The 17,432-nt window shown below is 42.0% G+C and overlaps 1 protein-coding gene across 5 annotated transcripts in view; it reads right to left on the bottom strand.

Annotated features, from left to right (window-relative positions):
• SMCHD1 (structural maintenance of chromosomes flexible hinge domain containing 1) overlaps positions 1 to 17,432 on the bottom strand; it is a 187,269-nt gene that overhangs the window by 145,770 nt on the left and 24,067 nt on the right. For all 5 annotated transcript variants that reach the window (XM_067547134.1, XM_067547127.1, XM_067547143.1 and 2 more), the window contains exons 2-7: positions 9,427 to 9,502; positions 7,671 to 7,832; positions 5,292 to 5,374; positions 5,066 to 5,196; positions 3,164 to 3,278; positions 2,927 to 3,046 (exon numbers count right to left, since the gene is read on the bottom strand). In XM_067547134.1, coding sequence (XP_067403235.1) covers positions 2,927 to 3,046; positions 3,164 to 3,278; positions 5,066 to 5,196; positions 5,292 to 5,374; positions 7,671 to 7,832; positions 9,427 to 9,502 — 687 coding nt within the window. The remainder of the gene's footprint in view (positions 1 to 2,926; positions 3,047 to 3,163; positions 3,279 to 5,065; positions 5,197 to 5,291; positions 5,375 to 7,670; positions 7,833 to 9,426; positions 9,503 to 17,432) is intronic.

Raw genomic sequence — 17,432 nt, 5'->3', positions numbered from 1 at the left:
TATAGCTCCTAGACAGAACAATGAGACCGCTTCTGTTTGCAAAAGGCTCAGTGAAGGAGGGTAGGGAAGGGGATAGAGAAAGAAACTGGTTGATGATATCTAGCACCTATTTGTCTGTAGTAATGTCTGACCATGGCTGAAGGAATGAAGTAAGCTGGCTTCTGAAAGAAGGAGTCTTGGTGCAGCTCTCGATCAAGCTGCTCAAATTTGCTGGCACATGAATGGAGCACTGTACATGGGTAGAGTGGAGAAAAGTTGACTTCCTCTACTATTTATAGACACTTTTTAGACCGGTACTCAGGCTGCCTATAATAGGAGTGATGCACAGCAATTGGTCTTTCTCCTGAAAGGATCCGATCATTTGGAATTTTTGAATTCTGGTGCGTTTTGGCATGATTTTTCTTGGATGGCCAAGACCACTAGAGATACATGGTAGGATTCAAACAAAAGTATTCAAACCTGGAAGGTGTAACCTGGTATCTGTTCTCAATATGTTTTGCTGGTAATGGTACAGTGACTGCTGTTAGTAACAGGGCTTGAGCTGAGTCTAGCAATCCCTTATATATAAGGAAGACAATTCTGGCAGGACCTGCAGGTGATAAAATACTGAATAGTTTGAGAAATCTTTCAGGCATGATCCAAGTTTCAATCTCTGTCTAGTGAATCTGCAATTCATACCAGGAACTCTTGGAATGTTTTGAAATCATCTTGCATTGGTATCTGAGCCAAGGCAACTGTTTTATCAGGAATGAAGAAAGGTCTTTGGGGGAGCAATGTAGGTTTGTGCCTCTACAGCCACTCCTCCTGGTACTCTGGTATCTAGTTTTGCCAATGAGGCTACTGGAGAAGGAGATTTCCTCAGTGGATCCTCAAAGAGCTGCTCACCTCCTCAGTGGAGGTGAGCAGCTCCTTTAAACTTGGGAAGACAAATGCCAGAATGGCTACAATGGCGTACTGTATGAATACATGGATAAAGGGTAGGTTCTTCTGGCAGTCCTGCTCAGGAACTCTATGGGGAGCACTTACCGCTCAACATCAGCAAAATGAGCCACTGTGATGGTGATAAAGAGTATATCTCCTCTAGAGGCAGTGTGAATGAGTATGGTGCTGGGGCCTTTGTCAGTATCAGTGGCAGTTCTGCAGTCCATGGAGGAGGGAGACAAATTGGTTTCCTTAATCTCTGAGGACAGGACAAGCAGCAAAGGGCTTAAATTGCAGCAAGGACAGTTTAGATTGGATATTAGGAAAAGCTTTCTGTCAGGTTATTTAAGCACTGAAATAAATTGCGTAGGAAAGTTGTGGAATCTCCATCATTGGAGATTTTTAAGAGCAAGTTAGACAAACACCTGTCAGGGATTGTCTAAATCAAGGGTAGCCAAACTTATTGACCCCCCCAAGACCCCTTTCCCTGCTGGGTAGAATCCTCTAGCCCCACCACCCTGCCTCAGGACAAAACCTCCGAGCACCCCATTCTGGTGGTGAAGAATGGGGGCAATGGGGCATAGGGAGCTCCGTGAACCACACTTTTAACTGTAAGAGAGCTGCATGAGGCTCACGAGGCACAGTTTGGCCACCATGGTATAGATAATGCTTGGTCCTGCCATAAATGCAGGGGACTGGACTAGATGACCTCTCAAGGTCCCTTCGAATCCTGTAATTCTATGAATCTAAGCAACTGCTTAGACACCACTAGGTAAGAGGTAACTGAGGGAGGGCGTCACAGCCACCCTGCCCTTTGTGCACTTATATGGGAGCGCAAGGAGGCATAAGGCACATGCATGGCCTCAATGGACACTGTTAACAAGAGAAATCCGGTCTCCCACACATGCATACCTACAGTGGGATCCACACTGACACATACTCTAAGAACTTATTTTCTTTTATTAACCCTTTTCCACAATCTCCCTTCTCCATTTCTGTCAAACACTCACCTCACTGTATCAGAACCTCAGGATCATACTCAACATCCAAACCTTATCAAATCCTGCCAGTTCTTTATCTGCAGCATCTCCAAAATTGATCTATTCTTTCTCATCCCTACAGCCAAAACTCTAGTTGATGCAGTCATTTTTTGCCTCCACTATTGCAACCTACTCCTCTCTCGTCTCCCACTTCAGCTATTCAAAGTGCTCTCTCTAAAAATCAGTTCCTTTTCCTGCCACTCTAGCCACATCAGTCTCTTCTCTACATTTCTTCACTGGCTTCTCACCTTCCAAATCAAAATTCAAGCCCTTTATCATCTCCAAGGTACCTCCAGCTGTGCCCCTGCCTACATCTTTTGTCTCATTTCTTTCTTCCTACAGTCCTTTTGAGCCTCTCTCTCCTTAGACCTTACAGTCTTTCCTCTTACTCTCATTTTTAATTCTTCTTCCAAAATGTCAGGAAAATGGAGCAGGGTAGAACTGCCCATTCAAATTCCTCCTTGGCTCATTTCTTCCACAAGCTTTTCAATGATAAGTCATCAAGATTAAAAAAAAGTCACTGAACCTTTCACCTAAATATAATGTACATTTCATGTATAATATTTTGGTTTGGAATGTATTGTCTTTCTCTAATTAAGACTCTAAACCCCTTGAAGCTGGGACTTTTTTCTTTTATGTTTGCACTAAGCCATGCACATTTTCAGTTGTTAGTAATAACATTGCTAAAGCATTTTTCTCCAGGAGGTACAGCACAGTGACTCAGACAGAAAAGTGTCACATACTGACTCACCATCCTTTGGGTTAAAATACATGGCAGAAGAACCACATGTGAGAAAGCCTTACAATATCTGACATTAAGTTTCACTTTATTAACTTTTATAGTCCAGACTCTATATGTGTGCGTGTGTGTGATATATGCATGCCTACAGAACTGTTAAAAGTATACTACATAAAACAGACAAGCTAGCCTAGAAAAGATGTTCATTTAAAAAACATTACTTTACCTTTCTGTTTCTAATGTATCCACTGTATATTGCTTCTTTGTTTTTCTCCTTCTTTTCAAAATCCTCTTTAGAAAGGAAAAGCTCATGTACATCATGAGAATCTGCAGGTTTGCTTATCATCTGTTCAGTATTAAAGAAAATAAATTTAAAATCATAGGACACCAAAATGAGTTAACGGTAAGATAGTTCAGTGATACAGTAACAGATTAATTAAAATACGTAGATCATTCTACTTACTCTGGCAGACTGCCCAATGAAGAACACGGCTTGTTTGCCTCCAACACCAAAATATGAGATGTCGCTATTTAAGCTGCGAGGCACTGGTGGAGGGCGTACGTATCCTGAATGATCACTAAAAAATAAACTCTCTTTAATACTTTTAATACTTTTTTCAAAACTGCTAAAAAATAATATTTCTTCTTATTAAATAATTTCTGTAATCATCACCACCCCTAAAGCTTTTCATTAAAAAAATGTCTCATTCAGCACTTCAGATCTATTTTAAGAGCATAAATTTAACATTGTAACTAATCTCATTGGTGTAGTTTTATCAATGTCTAAGAAGAAAAGAACAAAGTTGATTACTAAACTTAAGTCATGTAAGTCGCAATGTACGCTGATGAACATGGCTGCCTGGCAAAGTTGTCAATAAGTCTTTTTCCCCCTATGAGCCATGTATATGATTTTTCTGCCCTTCCTGTGAAGGAGAGTTTGGTTTTCTGCATTTCAACTCTTGTGTGAATTACCTTTATTCTTATTACCATTTGGCTCATACCCATAGACAGGATATAAACTGCAGAAGGAAAATTATTTGGTTTACCCAATTTTCTTCTGTATCAAGTTCTTTTTATAAAGACATGAGGCACAATCTTAAAAACAAATTGCCAGATCTGTGTCAAAAACACTTGAGATACCATAGTGAGAGCCATTATACAGAAACCTAAGATGACAGAATGGTAAGAGAAGACATACTAATCCCTAGTCTAGTCTCCCCTTTGCCTAGAGCAACATCTTTGCACATGGAACTGCTATAAAGAAACACTGACTAGGAAGTTAGTTTCTCTCCATAACACAGCCCCTTTTTCATCACAGATTTTTGGGGCAGGTGGATGAGAAAGGTTGCTGGACATCCCTTTGAATATGGTATAGGCTTGGCAAGCCAGTCAATTGACCAGTCAAATAATATCAACTGACCGCTTACTATTTGACCACAGTCAATTATTCCAGCAAGAATGCCCTGATGTAGGTGGTGGCTACCTTCTTGATTGCATCATGGTTTCATTCTTTCATTTTTATAATTTTATTTCACTGTGTTTCTCTTTTTTTCTTTTCAGTTAAAATAACTCAGTTAAGTAACTTGTTTTTTGTAATTAGGCATAAATATATATGTATTTAAGGCTAAGCATACTGGAGACCATGAAGTCTTACTCGTTTTTGTTACTGTTGCTATTGTTCCAATAAATTAATGCTTTAAAATATTTGATTGGTATTTGACCAATTATTTTGGACTGGTCAAATGCCCAACTCTAATGTGGTGTGACACAGGTAGCTGCAAGTGACACCAATACTTAAGCCGGACTCCAAGGATATGGAACTTGATGGACAAACTGATCTGGTTTGGCAAATCCTTTGTTCCTACAATAGAAATGGAAAGGTTGATCTGTATTTCAAATTGAAGCAGTCCAAAATGGAAACAAGATGTGAATTACTGTCACAACTTTACTGTCATAATATAATTTGCACACACAGTGCAGTCTCTTTTGGTTGACAATACTCACCCACAATTGGCTGATTCTGTGCACAATTTAGGTATGTTCCTGGATTTCCCACTGGCATTAAGTATTAATATAGCAGCATCCAGGAGTAACACTTTCTAGCATCTCCATTTGACTAGGAGACTTTGTCCTGTCCTAGTGAACAATGACCTGACCTCAGCTATTCACATCTTCCTCACCTCTCAGCTGGGCAACAGCAATGCAATATGTCCAGGCATGAAGCATGATATTAGACTATGAACTTTTTCTATCAATACTAGTGTGGTGGTATTTCTCTATTTTAAAAAATATGGTCTGTAAAGATTTTCATAACTTGTCAGTTTTTCAGTTGTGTGATTAAAAACAATGTAGAAAGCTTTCTAACCTTTCAAAGTCACCTTGTCTTGTAAACTTTGACAATCTATACACAGCCCAGTTGTTAAGCTGCTTAGAAGTCATCCCTCTTCCATTATCAATCACAGCAACAGCTGGTTTTCCTTGAGAGTCATCAAATAACTGTTTGGAAAGAAAAACAAGGACAGCCAAAATAATAAAATGAATACATGAAATCCTAAATTTGGAACAAGTAGGGTGTTCCTTTTATATCTTACCAATTTTATCTGCATGCTCCGAATACCAATATTTCGAGAAGTAGCTGACAAAGAATTGTCAATCAACTCAGCAAAGGCAAACGCTAAGGAAAGAGAAAAAATTATTAGTAATTATTGATCTCTAAAAGTAGCAGTTGGAAAATACCCACATACTTGAACCAGTGATCCCTGGGCATGACTCTTAAGGTAAGTGTGGGCAATATATGACTGGCAGTGAAAAATACTTGATCTACCATCACCTGATTTAAGGGCCATGCATGCATGTTTATTAGTGATTTGTTGAGCATTTTCAAGTCCCCCACCAGGTGAGTGGCCACTAGATACTCTTGGGAACACAACTGAATTAAAGGGGATCCCCTGACACAGGAGGCAAACCTGTTCCTCCTTGTTCATTGGTGGAACACACTCTGGATCAGTTGTCACAATTAGGAATGAATTTCTGGGACATCAAGTGTTTTAACAAACTGCCTTTGACCTACAAAATGTTATGGGACAGTCTGGATTCATTGAAAAAGGGACTGTGCACAGATGGCAAAATTTACAGAAGACAAAATTATTTAAATTTAGTCAAAACCTCAGAAGATGAAGAAAACTGCAGAGGGAGCTATAAAATTTGGTGAATAAATAGTACAATAGCAGATTTGACAAATGCAAGACAATGCACACTGGAAGAAGTAATTCAGAAAACTTTGATAGGTTCTAAATTCTAACAGCTCAGTAAAAAGAACTGGACATCATTGCTCAGTGTGCAGCAATAATCAAAAAGGCAAACAAAATACTAGGGTGCATAAAGAAAGTGATGAAGAGCAATAATAAATATTACGATGCCATGATTCAGAGCAATATGTAATAGGTGTTACTTTCTGGTCATTCCATCTCAAAAGATAACACAGAAAGAGAGGATGATGAGACACAGGCAACAAGTGACAAGAAACATGAAAAAACCTCCATAATAAAGAGAGTGTGAAAAGCTTAGGACAGTTTACCTGAAAGGAGATCAGTAAGACTCGACATGATAAAAGTACACAAAATAATGAATAGTTTACAGACAGCAGATCAGACACTTCTATTCACCCTCTTAATATAAGAACAGTGGGTATTCAATTAAATTTAAAGGCAGCAGTTAAAACCAGTAAGAAGAAATACTTTTCCCACAGAACATACAATTAGCCTCTGAAACTCATTGCCATAACTTACCACAGAGGAAAAGTGCTATGCAGTATTCAACAGAAAGAACTGGACACACATCTGAATGATGTCATCCAGATGTACAATAGTAAGAATTAAAATAAACAGTCTCTGAAAGAATTGCAAACCCTTATTGCTTCAGAATATAAAATAACCTGATTGGGGAATTAGGAAGAAACTTTCTCTGTGGGTGGGTTGTTCCATAACCGCCTACTGCAGGGCTCTTGCACCTTCCTATGAGGCGCCTGGTACTGGCCACTGCTGCAGATATGAATTACTTGTCTAAACCAGTAAATCAATTCCTATGTTCCTAAACATCCCAACTGCCATAATAATAGTCACTAACATACTAAAACAAAAACCTCAGAAGAAAATAGGAATATGGTACTCCAAAAGCTTGTGAATAATTGCTGTTTGCTGCTGGTAAAAAAAAATAAGGATGGTTGTGAGCCACATCTTGTTTTAATCCAGAATTCCATGCATGAAGTGATGCACATACAGTTCTATTATTGTGATTTTTCTAGGCAGTTCTGAGGCTAGGACATTCATACTAAACCAAGAAAGCAAAAGTTTAGCAATATTTAATAATTTTGGTACAGAAATTAACTTGTAGTTTGAAATGCAGCAAGGATCAGAAAAATGACAAATGTACAAGTGGCACCCTCTTTAAAGTGTTCATCAGCTTACTTTATTAACAAAGATAACTAGTTTCTATTTTTTAATCCTATCAGCCCTGAAGAGCTAAAACACAGATCAAGACAGTGAGCAGGCTTCTATTCAGCCTCATACATCAACAAGTTCAAAACGCAGAATGTACTACAAGTGAAGGCACCAGAAAGAAAAGCAAGGCTTCCAAACCTCTGGTTTTGTTCCCAAGATTCTCAATAACAACAAAATATTTTTGCTTGTAAAATAAGCAAATTTCTTCTGCAAGTAATTGAGATACAGTAAACTTGGAACCTCATAGTGCTATTTTTAGTGTCACTTTTTAAACCAAAGTTTAAAAGTCAATGTAAATTGAAAAAGCTTAAATTTAAAAGCTCCAACAGATGTGACAAAAGGTAAAATGCAAGTGAAATTATTCATGAGCAAAGCATTTCTTGACATTAAGGTCCTTCTAAGGTAATATGTGGTGTAACTATCTTTCATATATTTTACTTAGATTACAAAAAAAAAAAGATGAATACTTACGCAAAGGATTTTGCCCTTCACTAGCATAATATTCATACATGCCACTTTTGATAAGCGTATCATAGTGTGGTAGGAAGTCAATTCGCTCCTTTGTTGCTGAAAGTAATGTCTGATCAACTGACTGTAGCAAATACAAAGTAACCCCATCTTGAACAATTTCACCTGTAATGGAGTTAAAATATTAAATACAAAGGAAAAATTACTCCAGATATTAGTAAACTCCTGCCCAAAACGCTGGAAGACAGTTTTTAACATCTGACGTACCTCTTGTCTCTTTCCACTAACTATAAAACTTTCCAAGGAGGAACAGTAACAGTAATTCAAAACCTTTTTACATCCCCAAACTTAGTAAAGTCAGTACTTCCAACTGAAGTACCACATTCTATCTTTGCAACTTCAAAGTTTAGACTTTATTAGCTGAATGAAAAACATAACACCATAATGTATAGTGGAGAAAAGCATTATGTCATAGCCAAAATGGCTGAGATTTTCTTCCAGTTTTGCAGCAAAGTTTACCTTTTAGCTAAGCCAAAGCAAACGAAAAATTTGGCCAAAAACACCAAACAACAAAAAAAGACCCACAAACTTAGAAAACTGAGTAAATGAAAGAGCATAGTTATAATGGAAATACTTATTAAACCTCTCCTATGCTGTTCCTCATCTCCTAATGTTATAATAAATCCACAACAAGAAAGCAGTGTAGTGACAGTCACATTAGGATCAAGACAGATCTGCGTAATAATCACAAAATATTTTGTGTCACTATTCAGGCATGCTTAGCTAAGCCCACATTTTGTTCTAATTACGGAAGAAATTAAGCTTCACATAGAATGGGACAACATTTTGCAGAAATTATTTATCATAGAAGGCAGTGGTCTCCAAATGTTTGCAGTAGCACCTCGCCTGGGAGCTGCGGTGGGGAGCCAGGGCAGTGAGCTGCAGCAAGAGCTACGGCTGTGGCTGGGAGCAGGGCCGCATACGGGGCCAAAGTTGGGGCCAGGAGCCAAAGGCTGGATCCAGGACTGCAGCCAGGAGCAGGGCCATGGTCGGGGCCTGAGCAGCGGCTCGAGCTACAGCTAGGAGCAGGGCCAAGGCTGGAGCAGATGTGGGGATGGAGCAGGGCTGAGTGGTGCTCCCTCCCTACTTCTTGTGGGGGAGGGGAGCCTGGGCCACGCTGCACATGCCCCCCAAATATTCCTCTGTGCCCAGGGGGCATGCCCCAGAGTTTGGGGACCACTAATGTAAGTGAACCACTCTGTTAATTTTTCAATGCCCCAAAGGTTCCTGGAAAATTTGGCATTATTTAGAATTGTAAAATAAAAATATTAATCTTAATTGCATTGACAACATTGCAAGTTATATTTAGCAAATGAAAGTACTTTATTTGATGAGACAACTAAAATATTAAAATATCAAAAAGATAGTATGTATGAAATTTGTTCCAAGATGGGTATTCATAATAATTTTGCAAGGCTATTTTATATATATAGGCTTTGCACTTCCATTTGCATTTGCTATTGTATATGTAGCATGGGAATTTTAAGGCCCGGTTTGACAAAGTTCTGGCTGGGATGATTTAGTTGGGGTGGTCCTGCTCTGAGCAGACGGTTGGACTAGATGACCTCCTGAGGTCCCTGCCAACCCTAATCTTCTATGATTCTAAGAATACAAAAAACATTATTGTGGTTTTGATACAACTCTGGACTGGACAGCCGTTTTGGAGCATGATGCATGGTACATAATACATCGCACTTACTGAAGTTGTCATCTGTAATCTCTTTTCTGTTGGTAGTTGTGATAACAAAATTATCTTCAGAAGAAATGCAGAGTGCCTAGAAAATTGTAAAAAAGTCAGTTATAAGAGTCAAAGTGAAGGATAAAGAGAAAGAAAAATTAAAAAGGAATGGTCCCCTTTCCATTCTTCTTATCATTAATCACTGAAAAATGATCAATAATATTTTGTCGTTAACATTACATTAGTAATCGACCAAATGCAATCTAATTCCAAAAGTTCTTTTTCACTTGCTATTTCATCTTTGCAGAATGCTCTGGTACAGGAAGTTTACCTAACATGATTTAAGAACCATCAACAAGACAGCTGTGCCAGGCTTTGCCCTGGAGACACTGCCTTGTAGGCAATCAATTTAGAACAGTGGTCCCCAAAGTTTTTATCCCCCCATCCCACCTTACTCCTTTCCATGTCCCCCATCACCTTCTCCCCCAGCTAGGGCTGGGAGTGGGGCCACAGTCCGGGCTGTGGGGCTGTGGCAGGACTTCCGAGCTGGTAGCCCTGGGATAGTGGGGCTTCCCTTCTCTCAGCCCTATGGCGGAAGGGGTTTCCCACTGAGAGCCCCATTGCAGTGGAGGCTTCTCACTCTTAGCACCAAGGCTTCCCTGCTTGGAGCTCTGGGAAGGCGGGGGCTCCCGTGCCCCCTGCAATGTTCCTCCATGCCTCTCAAGGTGGGCACGCCCTTTGAAGACCTCTGGCTTAGAGACTGAAACATGAAATATGAATACCCTTAATTTAAAATGCTTAGCTATAAATATTAATGATCATGAAATAGCATATGCCTAGTATCTGGCTACAATATCCACATGAAGGGAATTATACAACAGTTAGAATGATATCTCTTTTACTTTTTCTAAAAATAGCATCTTAGTTCAGGGTGTCCCTTTGTTTTCGTATTATAAAACATAAAATAAAATAAAAAATATATCAGTTTTTAGAGTACTCTAAATTTGAATATTGCAGTCACGTCCCATCTAACTTTTCTCCTTTCCATATTTTTGGAATTATCAAAGGCCAGTCATACCTCTGACAAACTTCCTTTCCTCTTAACCAGATCAATCTCTGCTATAGCTTTTTTCAAAACTTTCACTTATTAATCTGAACAAATGAGTGTACTTTTGTTTGATATGGTAACTTCTGTATTTTCTATACTTCTCATATACACAAACATCGTATTTGCCACTTCTAAATGATACTCCACACATAGTAAACAACTTAATTTAATTATTCATTAGATGCTAAATCCTTCCCCCATCCCTCATGGGATTCTCTTAACCGAGAACACATTAGCATACAAGTTTAGCAAAAATAGGTTAAACATACACTACTTTATTACAGAGAGAACAGACATCAACCCTTATATTTAGGTTGCCTAATCTTTTCTATTAGAACAGATTCTTGTAGCCTTTCCCTGAGAAGTACCAACACCTCCATTGTTTGCAGCAGGTTTTAGAAATTTGGAAGCTAGAAAAATGTATTTTCTTTGTCCTATGAAATTCCTTTCAAGTTTGATAGTTATAAACTATTAAATATCACTGTTTCCTTTCTGTTGCTTGCACTCCTGAGGAAAATGTTGCCAGCATGCCAAAATAACTAACAAACAATTTAAAGATCCAGATCCATGCCATTGACAAAAGTAGCAGCAGCATCATAGCACAGGAGAGCTTCTGGGTGACGCCAGAAGAACTGGAGCAGTGAGACAGCTGTTACAAAGCGTCAAACTGTTTCTTGATAACATAGGACTGGTCCACACAGACAATGTAGGTTGACAGAATGCGACTTCCGTCGACCACATAAAGTATGCGTCTCCACTGGCATGTCAGTTCCACCAATCTAAATCACGATAAAATTCAACTTAATAAAACCACTTCTGCAAGTGGTGCAGTGCTGAAGTCGAATTATATGGGTCAAATGACCATCAGTTTAGGCAAGGCACAATGTAAATCGACGTCATTGGCCTCCGGGAGATATCCCATAATGTTCTGTTGTGACCACTCTAGACATTCACACTCTGCTGCATCATGACAATGTAAACAGGAAACAGCTCCTCCCCTCAAGCCCTGGGAAATTTTGAATTCCCATTTCCTGTTAGGTCAATGTGGAGAGAGCTTGCCAGCACAACTGATAATGGTGACTGCACACCCCAAACATGCTCCAGCCTGGAGCTGACCAGAGGTGTTGGATCTCATTGGCCTGTGGAGCAAAGAGTCTGTTCTGGCTCAGCTATGAGCCAGGAAAAGAAATTTGGATATCAACGAGAAGATATCTCATGGCATGTTGGAGAAGGGGCACAAATGGGACAGGCAGCAGTGCTGCATTAAGATCAAAGAGCTGAGGCAGGCATATCAGAAAACTAGGGAAACCAACAGTTGTTCTGGTTCATCACCTAAAACATGCTGTTTTACAAGGAGCTGCATGCGATTCTTGGAGGAGATCCAACCACTATGCCACCACACAGCGTAGATACCTCGGGGGAAACCGAGGCCAGGATGAATGAGAACGAGTCTGTGGATAATGATGATGAGGAGGAAGAGGAAAACAGGATGCAAGCAAGTGGGGTATCCCTTCTCCCTGAAAGCCTGGAGCTGTTTGCTACACAGGAGAGCCCAGGCAGACACAGGAAACCATGAGTGACCGGGATGCAGGGGAAGGCACATCTGGGGAGTATACACTGCAAATTGCATTTCTTTTGTTATATCCCCAGTCCAGAATCTTGTACCAGTGGAAAAAAGTGGTGTGTGTGGTGGTGGGGCTGTGCTTCCTCATAACTGGTGTGCTTAAGCATTGGTTTCACACCGGAAAAGATTATTTATGTGCACAGGGATGCTCTGAGAATCCTCCACGGATATCTCCAGAAAGTTTTCATCTAGGTACTCTGCAGTCCTTCGCAGGTTTCTTGGGAGGGCAGCCTTATTTCTTCCACCACGCTAGGACATGTTCCACCACCATTCTGTACTTGCTGAGCTTATTATTGAAATGCTCCTTCTCAATGTCCAGGTGCCCGATGTAGAGCTTTATTAGCTTTATTAGCCAGGGGAGCAAGGAGTAAGCAGGATCCCGCAGGATCATTATTGGCATTTTAACATTGCCAATATTTATTTTTTGGACAGGGAAGTTCCTAAAGATGTGCGCGTCATGTACCTTTCCAGACCACCTCACATTGATTTCAGTGAAGAGTCCCCTGTGATCCACAAAAACCTGCAACACCGTTGAGAAGTATCCCTTTCGATTTACGTACTCTGTGGCAAGGTGGTCCAGTGCTAAGATAGGGATGTGTGTGACATCTATTGGAGCCCCCCCCCTAGTTAGGGAACCCCATTGCGGAAAAGCCTTCCACTATGTCCTGCACATTTTCCGAAGTCACTACCCTTCTTAGCACAAGTCTATTAATGGCATGGCACACTTATATCACAGTGCTCCCACGGTGGATTTACCGACTCCGAATTGATTCCCAACTGACCGGTAGCAGTCTGGCGTTGCTAGCTTCCACAGAGTGATGGCCACTGTATTCTCCACTGTCAGAGCTGGTCTCAAGCGAGATTCATGCGTTTCAGGGCTGGGGAGAGCTCTCTGCAAAGTTCCAAGAAAGTGGCCTTTTGCACATGGAAGTTCTGCAGCCACTGCTCATCATCCCACACCTTCATAACTATGCGATCCCACCAGTCACTGTTTGTGTCCCGGGACCAGAAGCGGCACTCAAGCAACTGCAGATGGTGTGTGACAGCAAACAGGAATTGTTTCATTCTATGGCTTGTAGCAAGGCAGCCTCAGTAACAACACAATTTTCAGTGCTGCAGCTCTTGTCTCGCCCTTGAAAATACTGTAGAATAAGTTGTGAGATATTTGTGATGCTCACAATAATAATGCAGAGCTGAATGGGCTCCATTCTTCTCAGGCAATGGCGTGCGTGCAGCAGGGAGTGAAGGGTTTGAAAAAAATGGAGCGAAAAGGCAATCATCTGTTTGTTTTGACTGGGACAAGAAGGGAGTGGGGGAGGGAGGACGTTGCATCATGGGAGAATGAAAACCTTCCTAAATGCCCCTGTGGGTAGTTGCACTGTGGGATAACTACTCACAGTTGATAATTGCAAAGACTGGTGGGGTTTGGATGGGGCCCGGGGGTGGTGGAGGGAAGGAAGTATTGGAGGGCGGGTCAAGAGCTGAAGGACGACTGTGAACCAATACTGTTGGGGCCAGAATGGGGCTATGAGTATGAGTGTCATTTGGACTTGTTTCGATTTGTGGAAAATCTGAGGAATGAGTGGGATGGGTGGGAAAATATAGCAGAGGTTCGGCGTCCACGGAAGGAAAAAGGCATCTCTTTGTGATCTCTGTCCAAGTGCTCCCCTGGAGCAGAAGACGGGAAATTTGCTGTTCTCAGTTGTGGCAAATATGTCTCATCAGGGAGTGCCCCATTGCCAAAAGATATTGCAAAGAGTGGAGTCCTGGAGTTCCCACTCGTGGTTGTGATGGAAGGAATGGCTGAGTTTATCTGCCAGAATATCATCAGTACCTGGTAAGCATGTTGCTTGTAATGTGATATTGTGGCACAAGCACCAGTTCCATAGTCGGACAGCATCTTGGCAGAGGAACAAGGATCTGGCTCTGCCTTGCTTGCTTATGTACACCACTACTGTCATGTTGTCTGAAAGGATTTGTACATATTTGCATTAAACAAGGGAAAGGAGCACTTGGACTGCCCTTAATTCTAAGATGTTGATGTGCATCCTTGCCTCTCTGGGAGACCGTAGGCCTTCTGCCAAAGGCCTCAGTGTGTGCACACTCCATTTCGCAAGTGAGGCTTCCGCCTTGAGGGTGATTTCGGGAGTGGGCTGATGGAAGGGGGTACCCTGCATAACCTTGGGTGGGTCACACTACCATGACAGGGAGGTTATCACCGGTGGAGGTAGGGAGAATTGTTTGTTCAGGTGGTCCTTCTGTGGATTGTACACTGTTCTCAGCCATTGCTGAAGGCATTTCATATGGAGTCGGGCATACAGGGTTACGGAAGTGTACGCTGTCCTGCATCCCAGGACTGAAAGACAGTGAAGGACTTGCATATGCGGATGGCATTGGAATTGTGCAATGATGGCAGAGAGAGCAATAAATCAGTTCCTTAGGAGAAAAGCACATGCTGTCTGGGAGTCCAATCTGGCTCTAATGAACGTAAGCTCCTTGGTAAGCATAAGGATAGACTTGTCTTCATTGATGCTGTGACCCGTCCGTGCCTAGGGTAGCCACCAGAAAATGCCAGGGTCAGGGCAGGCTGTAAAAGGAGGGCAGATTCGCCCAACACTGGTGGGTGACACTGAAGTCAGACTTCCCAACCAGCCACAAAACAGTGCTTCTGATTCCCCACACTGGTTATCAAGAAGCCATAATAAAAATATACACAGCCCCCTTTACTGCATTTCAGTCTCTGGCTCCCAATCAGTCACTAGGTCCAGTAAAGAGATTGGTTATTTAAAACTCTATGCTCTTTACCAAAAAGGTTTCTCCTGACCCCAAAGGGTCAGCCACAGTAACAGATCAATCTAAGTTTAGATCTTACCCAAAATACCATGCTGCCAGCCAATCCTTTAGTAATTAAAACTAAAAGGTTTATTATAAAAAGAAAGAAAAACTATAAGAGAAATGTTAAAGGATTAAAGCAATCAGATATATACGAACTTTCAAATCATATGTATGTATCAGGTTTCTAACAGAATTGTGGAGTTTGCAGGCTTGTATAGTCCCTCTGGTATACATCCAGTACCTGGATGGGCCTCAGTCCTTTGTTTCACAGCTTCAGTTCAGTTGTAGATGAGTTGATCCAGAGGTAGACGGTAGACTGAAGACAGAAGACAGACTAAAGACAAAATGGATGTCATGCAGCTGCCTTTTATGTCCTTTGGCCTTTGCCATGCTGCTTGTGGAAATGTACAGGAATAAAATGGAGTCCAGAGTCACATGAGTAAGTCCTGGTGACTCATCAGGTATATCCCTGGCTTCTCCCCTGGGCCCATTGTACCGGTGAATTTCTTTAATGGGCCATTAAGCAAGCTAGTACTGCAGCCATCCTGTTTGGGGTGTCGCCCAGACACAGCACAATTTGAAATACAGATATATCAAACATATCCATAACTTCCATTACACATATAACACATGAACATAAACATCATCATCTTCTTAAGCCTAAGTTCCCTCGCATCACTGGTTCTCGAAGGAAAGGAGTGGCAGATAGAGCACCACGCAACAATGTGAGTCTCACTAAGACAATAGACACAGCATTGGTGCTTGTCGCTCACTGAGAACGATCACGGACTCATAGTGCGGTTCTTGAATCTAACTCGTTTGGGCATAATCACTCCCGAACAGGGTGGATTTTCCCAGGAAAGGGACAACTTGGAACTTGTAAACCAGCAGTTATATAATACAGTAACTATAACTACAAAGCACTAAAACTATACTATTAACAAAGTGTTTGGTTTTTGTTTTGTTTGGTTTGGTTTTTTTGCTATGTAGCTTGTCTGAAGAACAAGGAGACTGTTCCAATTTTAGCCATGCAGCAATGAGGTAGGGCAGCAGCCCCACACTAGCCTGGAAAGGGTTAATAAAGCCCTAGGGAGGCTGCGCTAGGAACAGCCAATCAGAGCTGAGGAGGCCCTATATAGGCAGCCAGCAGAGTGCAGAATAGGTAGTCACTCCCAGGAGCTCAGGGAAGGCTGGCTGTCCTGCAGGCTGAGGGAGGTCAGCACCTCGGATAGAGCAGTGGCTGGCTCCAGAAAAGGAGCAGCTGAGAGCCCTGATGTAAGGGTCGGACAATGGACTGCAGCTGCCACTGGAGGAAGTGGCTAGACTGGGACTGCAGAATCCCCCGAAAAGGGGAAGAGCACAGACTGTGGCACGGCCAGAGGGCTGTGTCATGATGCGGATGCTGCGGGCTTTGGAGAGATGTGGGTCCTAAGGCGGAGGTAATGTGGTGTTCAATCTGGTAGACATGCTCAGAGGGTAACTACAGGACCCACTTGTGGAAGAGAAAAGTTGCCACCTCCCAGTGAAGCGACCAGTCGTAGCGGGGTAAGAATGACCTGCTGAGGTGGTCCGCCTCGTTGTTCTGCCCCTAGCAACTCCCACGGGTCGGCTCCTGTGCCCCTTGGACGATATGAGCGCTCAAATTCCTTTTAACCACACAGGTCTAACATCTTTGAGTCCTTGTCCTCAGAGGGTGCCTTTACTGGACTTCAATTTCTCTTGAACTACAGACAGCCAAGAATCCTGGGTTTGGGTAGGTGCAGAAGTGCTCAAAATCTTTCAGTGGCACAGAATACCTCTTCTCTCATGCATTTGGGACATAGGAGGAAGACTGGCCAGGATGCACCATAGCTCTTTGGTCAATTGTAGGATCATTTCATTAATAGGGAGAACGATTCTGGCCTTTGCAGTCATGCTTAGGATATCAGAAAGCTGATGTTTGCTTTGTCTCTCTTGATTTTCAAGAGTACCTTGGGAAGTAGCGGAAAGGGGGGAAATGCATACATTAGGGGCCCCATCCAGTCTATTAAAAAAGCGTCTGAGATGGAGCCCTGCTCGCGACCCCGGAGCGGGCAGAACCGTGGGCACTTCTTGTTCCACGCTGAGGCAAACAGTCCATAGCCATCTGCAGTGATCAGTTGTGACCATCTGATCCATTTTATCCCAGGCAAGGGGGGGTGCGCTCCTCAGCCTTCTGCCAGGAGGCCACACAACTTTGGGACCTTGCGGAGAGGCACGATTTCCATCTATCTTCCTCTCACCTCCCAGGGGTCAGGACCCACTTTTCCCATATAAACATAGTCTTGATGTCCAGGGTCTCGGTAATTTGGAATAGATGATCCTGGAAGGGTTTAAAGTAATCTACTGCTAGGGTGGGAGCTTATGTTAACACCTCATTTACCAACGAAGTGGATTCCTTGGAAGTAGACTGGGCTTGTTGTTACCCCTCTATTATTTCTC

Source organism: Emydura macquarii, unplaced genomic scaffold (assembly GCF_026122565.2).
Source record: "Emydura macquarii macquarii isolate MOO-44397 ecotype Brisbane River unplaced genomic scaffold, CSIRO-AGI_Emac_v2 contig_212, whole genome shotgun sequence".
In the NCBI taxonomy this organism is placed as follows: Eukaryota; Metazoa; Chordata; order Testudines; family Chelidae; genus Emydura; species Emydura macquarii.
This window is presented reverse-complemented; position numbering and strand designations above follow the sequence as displayed.